This window comes from Elaeis guineensis, chromosome 14, assembly GCF_000442705.2.
Source record: "Elaeis guineensis isolate ETL-2024a chromosome 14, EG11, whole genome shotgun sequence".
NCBI lineage: Eukaryota > Viridiplantae > Streptophyta > Magnoliopsida > Arecales > Arecaceae > Elaeis > Elaeis guineensis.
The window spans coordinates 54,927,948-54,936,597 of NC_026006.2; the positions used below are offsets into that span (position 1 = coordinate 54,927,948).

At 36.7% G+C, this 8,650-nt stretch overlaps 1 protein-coding gene across 1 annotated transcript; it reads left to right on the forward strand.

The window, feature by feature from the left end:
- The first annotated feature begins 365 nt into the window (after nt 1–365).
- Nucleotides 366–6,708, forward strand: LOC105057649 (protein ecdysoneless homolog). Its single transcript, XM_010940320.3, has 5 exons — nt 366–1,581; nt 1,978–2,313; nt 3,092–3,228; nt 4,279–4,433; nt 6,349–6,708. The coding sequence occupies exons 1-5, from the start codon at nt 440–442 to the stop codon at nt 6,523–6,525; spliced, it is 1,947 nt and encodes a 648-aa protein (XP_010938622.1). The 5' UTR covers nt 366–439; the 3' UTR covers nt 6,526–6,708.
- The last annotated feature ends 1,942 nt before the right edge of the window (nt 6,709–8,650 follow it).

An 8,650-nucleotide genomic window follows, 5' to 3' on the forward strand; every position in this document is an offset into this window, starting at 1 on the left:
CTATATCCTACATTATGTGCACTATATTACTTATTTTATCTCATTTGAATGAGCTAATCATCAAAATAAATATATAATGGATGACGTTACATGATTGGCGTGGTGTACGTCCAGGTTTTACATATGGTCTAGCGTATTATTTACACGGCACGTTTCTTGGTAAAGCTACCAGCACCGCGATTCAGCGGTCACCTTCGAAACGCCCACCGCCTAAGAGTGGGACCCACCTGAATCTAGCGCCCCTATATGTTCAAAGTCCATCAAGGCAATATCTGCAGCTGTTTCACCGACATCGGTTCAAAATTCATGAGAAAACAGGAGACTGACCTAAATGAACGGTGAGTGATAAATCATCAAATCTCCGCTTCATCTCCTTGCGTTCATCAGAACCCAGAACCTTCTCAAAACCCCGGGAACCCTTGGCGAGCGAGAGAACTCCATGGAAGAAGTTCGCCGGAACCCGAGAATCCCCGAGGACACCGTCTTTTACGCCATCTACCCGGATCTACCGCCGGACTTCCCGCCGGCTGAGGCCGCCGCTGCCCTCCGCTCCCTCCACCTTCACCTCATCCAGTCCGTCCTCGCCCCCCACCTCCGTGACTACATCTGGCAGCACGAGCCCTTCCACCTCTCTCTGCCCTCCTCTTCCTCGGTCGCCTCCAGCCACTGCTCCTTCTGCGGTTCCCCTTCCCTCCCCCACCTACACGGTAAGACCCGTTTCGGCGACAACCTCGATGACGAGTGGTTCGTTGTCTTCCTCCTTTTCGAGGCCTCCCGCGCCGTCCCCTCCCTCTCCGCCCGCGTCTGGGACTCCGACGGCGAATTCCTCCTCATCGAGGCTGCCTTCTCCCTCCCCCGCTGGCTGGACCCCGACACCAGCACCAACCGTGTCTTCATCCGCCGTGGCGACCTCCACATCGTCCCCCGAGATCGGTTCGCCTCGAACCCGCCCCTCGCCGCCGCCCTCGACGCGGTCCGGAGTGATGACATCGACACCAGGGCCTCCGATGCGGTCCAGGCCGCCATCAATCGGAGGATCTCCCGCTATCCGGAGAGAGCTCGGGCTAACACGCACCGGGTTAGGGTTAGGGTTCCGTTGCCGGTGGCCCAGGTCTTAAAGCATGAGCCTTGCTTGATTTCGCTGGCGGTGGAGGGGTTCTACGACCGTGATGTGGATTCTATGAAGCACGCAGCGCGGATGGACAAGTTCTTGAGAAGCAACGGAGGAGGGATCGAGATGGTTAGGATTTCAGTCCGGATGTCAAGAGCGATGTATGCCCAATTGGTGCAGCAGAACTTCCAGGCTCCAAGGTGCTATCCGATGCCATCGAGGGAGGAGGGGCCGGCGGCTTACATGGAGGTCGAATTGGGGATGAAGATAGCTTGTGGATTTGAGATGATGTACCAGGAGAGGCGTCGGGCTGGCAAAGAAGGAAAAGGGACCACTTGGGAGGCTTTCAAACGGAGTTTGGAGAACAGTGGGTGTTTTGAGGGCCTTCTTCCAGGATCAAAAGAGTATCAGAGGATTATGGATAGTGCGTTGGAGTATTACAAGAACAGTTCTCTATCTTCTCGGACAAGGCATCATTCTTCCCTCTTTTTATTGCTAATTTGACATATTTTTCTAGATTTGAATTATAACTTTTGGTATTAGTTGAGTACTGACTTACTGCAATAGTTTTTTTTTATTTTTTTTTCTCCCCATGATTATTTCCAAACCCTGATAAGCTTCCGTAGATATGCACAAGCTTAGTACCAGCTAATCAAGGTTAGTTAAATGGCCCATTTGACACAATTGTGGTAACACCAGTATGCTAGTACCTAGCTAGAAGCTTTGCATGATTTCATCCCACGCTCATATATTTGTTTTAGAAAAAGCATAAACCCTCTTCTAGATGTACTTGTAGTCATGCAATAAGAGATAGATGTGTGAAGCAGGGAAGAAATTGATGGCTATGATGATGTATTTTGGTGCAGGGAGATTATGAATGCTCCAGTTCAGCGCATAGATGAAATTCTTTCGATGCCTTGTTCTGTTGATGATTTTGAGGGTGTCGAGCTTCCTCCAAATGATGATGATTCTTGGCTGTATAATGGAGAAGATGAATTAAACTCAGCCATTTTGGAGAGGCAGAAGGAGATGGAAATTTACGAGGCTGAAAGGAAGCACAGAAAGGATAAGCGGCAGAAAGACATTGCTGATGGTTCTAGTTCACTCTCAGATGATGTCAATCTTGGAGACATAGTGGAATCTATGCAAGCATTTGTGCAGAAAGTTTCAAGCTTTGAAGGAGCAGAGGTTCCGCCAAACAGGTTCTTTTCCATATTCTTTGGGGACTTCATTAGTTATCTAGATCTATTTGTAGATATGTGTCGTTTATTAGACTAATTGACTTGATTAGTTTGTTAACTGTGGGACGTAATACACTCTAGACATATTCCTTAGTTGCATACTTTCACTTTTGCTATCTTGTGTGCTTGCTGCATTTAATAAAAAATGTGTCCTGCAGCACTATAGAGCAAAGTATCATCAAATCCTTCATTTTATCTGAAGTTAGCTGCCTATTCTGTATTTGGAGGTTTTTCCATAAAATTATGATTTGATTTTGCTAGATTCTTAAATATTATGGATTTCATGAGTGTATGCTGATTTTGGCTTGATTGATTGCATCCGTCCAACAAGAGGGTACCTAGCCTTGCATATGCTATGCGACCATGCTAAATTATTTTCTATCTAGGAACTTTACGGTTTAGGAGAGTGCAATTCAAAATTCAAATGTGAGTGAGGTCTGCCACCATAGGGTAAGGAGAACTGTTCATCCTTACATGCAGATTTTGCAGTAGTCCTCAGACATGAGGGCAGCAACACTGTCTGCTGCTAATTTAGTCTCACCTTGGCGCCAATCATAGTGATGATATTCTCTTTGAGAGATGGCTTAAAGCCTAATTATTTTGCACCAGCCTAACATCAAATCAAATAGTGCTGGGGCTTTGCATTTACTTGTTGCTTTTCATTGTGAAATTCCATTTAACTTCTGGGCAGCCTGTGTCCAACTTGTTTCTTTATTTCTCTCTTTTTTTTTCTGGAAAGGAACTCAAAAACAGTGGAACTTGATGCTGATCAATTCATGAAAATCATGGGATCAGTGATAGGAGAAGAACCGCATGAAGAAATTGCCCGTGATGCTGATTTTGAAGGAGATACCTCATCATCTGATATGGATTTTGGTACTTTCTTCATTGCTTTTTTTTTTTTTTGTGTTTTATATTTGTGTTTTGCTTTATCCTTTTTTATAAGTTATAATATTTGAATTGTTTGTCTATTGAAAGAAAGTTATATTGCAAGTGAAATATTATATCATCCTGTTACTAATTATTAATTTGAAAGGGCTTTAACATCAACCACTTTAAGTGTTTTATGGTCCACTTGTAAAGTTAATAATGATTGAGATTACCTGATGTGAATGTGCTGTCACATGGTTGATCAATGGTTTTTAATATCATGGTTGGTTTTCTTGATTAATCTGCTATGATTGAGTATATAATGGCGAGTGTTATTGGTCTTTAAATCCACACGTCTTTTTTGGTTGAACTGTCATTTTGAATTGACACACAAGTTTCTTCTTGTATTCTTTCATCACTACCACAAAAATGGGATATCAAATCAAATTGAATTTTTAATGGATAGCATAAATTCCTTTGTGTTATGTTGGAGCTGAAAGTTACCAATCAACGGAATGATCTAGGGAAATACACAGGAGTAAAGTTGAACTTTCAGAGCTCTTTTTATTTTTATTTTTTTATTTTTGCTTTCCAGATTCCAAAAAATGGAGTCAAAGATTTGAGGAAGAGAATGTGATTAGGATATTTAGATATGAGTGTAAGTCTGGAACATACAGTTCTAGTACCCCATCTTCAGGACTGTGAAGAGTATTGGGAGCTAATAGTTAGGCACCAAAGAATGGTGTAGGACATGTACAAGCTGAGATGCGTGGCCTTGATAACTCTCCCAAAAAAGTTGGTTGGATAATATGGTTATAGTCGTGACATCAAGGGTTTGTGGAGATTCTGGTAGCATGCCATTGGCTTGTCAAGAAGGCTAAGTGAACTTTTAAGGTCATTAGCTTTAAGGTTTGGAGGTATCAATTATAAATCCATCTCTTGCATTCTGCACATTTCATGTCGTACTGGTTGATGAATGTCTTTCTTCCAACCATTCTTTAATGTTTGGTTTCTTATCAGAATTAGGATGGTGTTCAACACCATATGATTTTGCAGACGGTTCTGAAGATGAAGGTGATCTTGCTGAAGATGGCAATGGGGATACATTTATGCAGTCCTATTCTGATGCTTTGAACAAAGAACTAAATGATACTACTCTGAAAAGAAGCTTCATTCGTGCAAGTCAACAACACTCCAACAATAGCAATGAGGTGATCTTATTCTTTACCTTCTAATTTGAAGATTCCTTTTGACTTTTTTAACATTCTTGTCTGCTCCATATGTTGCAGATGGTTAATATGTCTATAGAACGTAAAAAAAAACATTTCTTCTTGATTGATTGGTTCTGTTTTGTCATCTCTATGCAATTGTCAAAGAAAATTGGCCCATTTCTGGAACATAAATTTATAGAGTGAATAGATTGTAGTGCCGCCATTGAATATAAGTTAGAGTGTTTTGGGCCCTTGGCTTGTGGGTTTAGCAAGTCTGCTGAAAATTTGACCATATCCTTGCACATGATCATGTCTTGTGCTCCGATTTTGACACAAGCACTGAACACAACTGCTGATCTGATGGAGCAAAATGAATATTAAAGTTTGAAAGATTAATCTTATCATATTTCAGTTTGCAAATTTTAGTATCTGCATATAATTGTACTAATATAATATAAACAATGTGTAAGGGACTCATTATGAATTCAAGATCTGTAAGGGTTTTGTGAGTTTTTTATTAATAAATACTGATAAACAGAAAGAATTCTAATTTATTTTTTTTTTTTTTAATGTTCTATGTCAAACAAGACAAAGTTGGGAGTTCATAATTTTGGAGATCATAGGGGCATCTCACATGCTTGATGGGCGCACTGGCTTTATGGGTGTATCATTGTGTATGATGGAGAAATGTGAGAGTTATTTTTCATCACGGATGGAAGAAACAATGAGATTGAGTTCCAACATATTTATTCATGAAGTTCATATTTATTGTAGTGTCAGATACATCGCAGTTATGTGCTCTTGTTTCTAGTTTGTCCTTTGGATGTCTTTAAATAGATTCTCTTTTATATTATGCCTTTTTACTATGTAGGTTTCCCTATGTTTTGTGATAATATATCCTCTATTTATGGTTGGGTTCTTTTTTGGCTTGAAACAAAAAGCAAAAATACCTGAATTATTGGAGAGAGAGAACTCCCCCTACTGACATAAATATGCATTATATATGTTTGTTAGTGCGTATGGATCTTTTTATCATTTATTTGATTACACATTTCTTTCCCTCAAGTGTACATCGTCTTGTGCAATTTGGATGGGCTTTAAACATCAAATTTGCATGATATTTAAGCTGCATTTAGTCCCCAAGAATGTCTTATTATTTGATGAACTAAATTGTTTAATGGAAATTTGGTTTGTTTGAATGAAAATAAATTGAAATTGTTTTTCTAGAATCATCATATTGTTTTTTGGCGGCATTATCCATCTTCTTGGTTGTCAGTCTGTTCAAGAATTTAGTATATATAGCATACTTTTCACTGTTCTTTTTCTTTTCTTCTTTGGTACAAACACTGTTCTTTTTCTTTGATGACATGAACACATGCGCACAGGTGCTGTTATGAAATATAAAGTTGTTCAACAGTCAGTACCAGTGTCAATCTTCTCAGTAATGTGCATACAAGTTAAAGTTGTTGAGATTAGAAATTCGAAGTAGGTACGATAAAATATAATTTGAAAAAAAAAAAAAAAAAAGATGACATGGACTCTAAATATGATGCCCCCAGCATTCAAGCCCTACTTTCTTAGATTTGCATTCTTGTTGACAGTTGATGGGCGGAGGCTTGTTAAAAATTTATTTCAGTCAATGCACTAGTTATTTCTTCAAACAATGCTAACCTCTTACTGGAAATTTACTTGTACATGGTATAGAATGTACTGGAACTGAGTTTACATATGTGGTTCAATTGCACATATCATAAGCGACACCTTCCATGCCACCAAGTCCAACTTCCTCTTCTTTTATTTATTTAAATGCAATTCACCAAGTCCAGCTTAACCAGTTGGTTGTGTGTCAAAATTGGATGGAAGGTTTTTATCGCAATTGTTCATATTTTATTAAATTGTAATATTGTAATTTCAGGGGCCGTCAAATGCTGGCAAGGACACGGATGAGGAATTAACCCCTGTGGATGTGGATGTAAACCTTGTGAAGAGCTTTCTTGATTCATTTTCTTCACAACAAGGCCTTGCGGGACCGGCTTCCAACGTGCTTGGACTCATGGGTGTGAAGGTCCCGCCTGATGCGAAAAAGATGTAGTATGTTCCTTTTGCATGTGTATGTTGTTGCAATTATGAAAAGAGTATATTTGTTTATTTTCAAGTAGGAGGTAAATGTACAAGTTAGTGCTGTAAGGGGTAATTTATATGCAACGAGCTTCATTCTCGTTGAAAACTGAGTGACTGCTTAATAATTCAAGAAGAATCATATGTATGTGTATAATCTCCATTGCAACCCTGATGGTCAACTTTTGTGAGCCTTCATGAGTTGAAATGCATAAAATTATAATATTTGTAACCATTTTAAAAAACAAAGGTGAATTGAGTATGAATAATATCTTTTGAAAATTATGAATAGAGGACTACCTTAATGGTTACAAGTGATTAGAACTATAGAAGATTAATATGGGTGCTGATGAGGTAATAATGTAAGACAGGAAAGAAATTTATAAGTTCAGCATTCAAGCAAGTACATACATACATACATACAAGCAAATACATACATACATTAATTACATATGTTACATACATTACATACATAACATATATACATATATAGACACACACACATACGTACATCGTACATACATATATATACATACATACGTACATACATATACACATACGTATGTACATACGTACACACATACATACACACACGTGCATTTGATCGATCGGACTTCTAGCAAAATCCAATCGAGTTTTTTTATCGTCCGATATCTTCAATTCATATGGATTTTATGTAGTAAAATAAAAATTAATGGTTATTTTTTTATTCATTTGTGATTAAAAAATATAAAAAATAACTCATTAATGTAGATAGGATGGGATTGATTTTGTATTTATTTTAGAGTGTTTCTATTTATCTGATAGAGTTTGTATTTATTTTAAAATTTTTTTGTTTATTTTATTTTTATTTATTCTAAATTTGTTTGTGCATTTGTGTTTATTTTAAAGGGATTTGTGTTTATTCTACCTTATCTTACACAGCTTGTGTTTATTGTAGGAGGATGGAAAGTGGTTTGTCCCTTTGTATTAATGGTTGGACAGGCATTTTCCTTCTTCTCGTAATAAACACAAAGAATAAACATAAATTTTCAATAGAATAAACATAAATATTTTCAGAATAAATATAAAATTTTACAAAATAAACACAAATAAATTCAAAATAAATAAAAATTAAAATAAATATAAATACTTCAGAATAAATATAAATTGAATCTTATTTCATCTTATTTGTATTAATGGTCAATTTTTTGAATATTTTTCTATCTCATTCATATTAATGGTTTGATTATTTTTCATCTAATCCGTATTGTTGACCTTTTTTAAATATATTTTTCATCCCATTCAAATTAATGGTTTGGTTTGTTTATATTTTTCTACACCATCTGCATTAGTAGTCTGATTTTTTTTATATTTTTTCATTCTATTTATATTAATGGCTTATTTTTTTTTTATATTTTAAAATTCCAATGGATGAAAATATGATCGTTAATTTTTTTCCTCTATATAGAGATCTATGCAAATATGGTGGGGAAGTTAATCAGCTTTAGGCTCAAATCTGATTGATTGGAGCCTAATCGACCTCTGTATATATTATATAATTTATAAAAGTGCAAATCTAGTATATGGTCGGACAAGACCAACTAAATCAAGATTTATAGTTGGATGATAGTGGAGCATGGAGTTTGGCTAGAGATCTAAAATGTCTCTTGCAAATGTTTGGAGAGAAAAAAGGAAAAGAAAAATTATAGTGGAGCAGAGAGAGAAAGAGAGAGTCGGGCTAGTCTTAGATCCCAAAAGTTTAAAATTTTTAATTGACCATCAAATTTTTATTTTTATTGTAATATGATTTATTTATTTTTTAAAATTTTAATATTTTTAATAGAGTGAGAAAAAAAGATAAAAATATTTTTGATTCAAAACAATGGATCATAACTTTTATGCAATTCTAAAGTACTCCATCTATTATAATTTATCCATTTATACACAAATTGTAAAGCAAAAAATATGATCGGATAAGACCAACTAAATCAAGATTTAGAGTTGGATGATAGTGAAACGTGGAGTTTGGCTAAATCTGAAATTCCTCTTACAAATATTTAGAGAGAAAAAGAAAAAAAAAAAATATAGTTGAGCGGGGCGTTGGGCTAGCTTTAGAT

Coding starts and splice junctions, on each gene's coding strand:
- LOC105057649 (XM_010940320.3), top strand. CDS start 440: ATGGAAGAAGTTCGCCGGAACCCGAGAATCCCCGAGGACACCGTCTTT. Junction 1,582..1,977: donor TCTCTATCTTCTCGGACAAG/GCATCATTCTTC, acceptor ATTTTGGTGCAG/GGAGATTATGAATGCTCCAG. Junction 2,314..3,091: donor GCAGAGGTTCCGCCAAACAG/GTTCTTTTCCAT, acceptor TTTTCTGGAAAG/GAACTCAAAAACAGTGGAAC.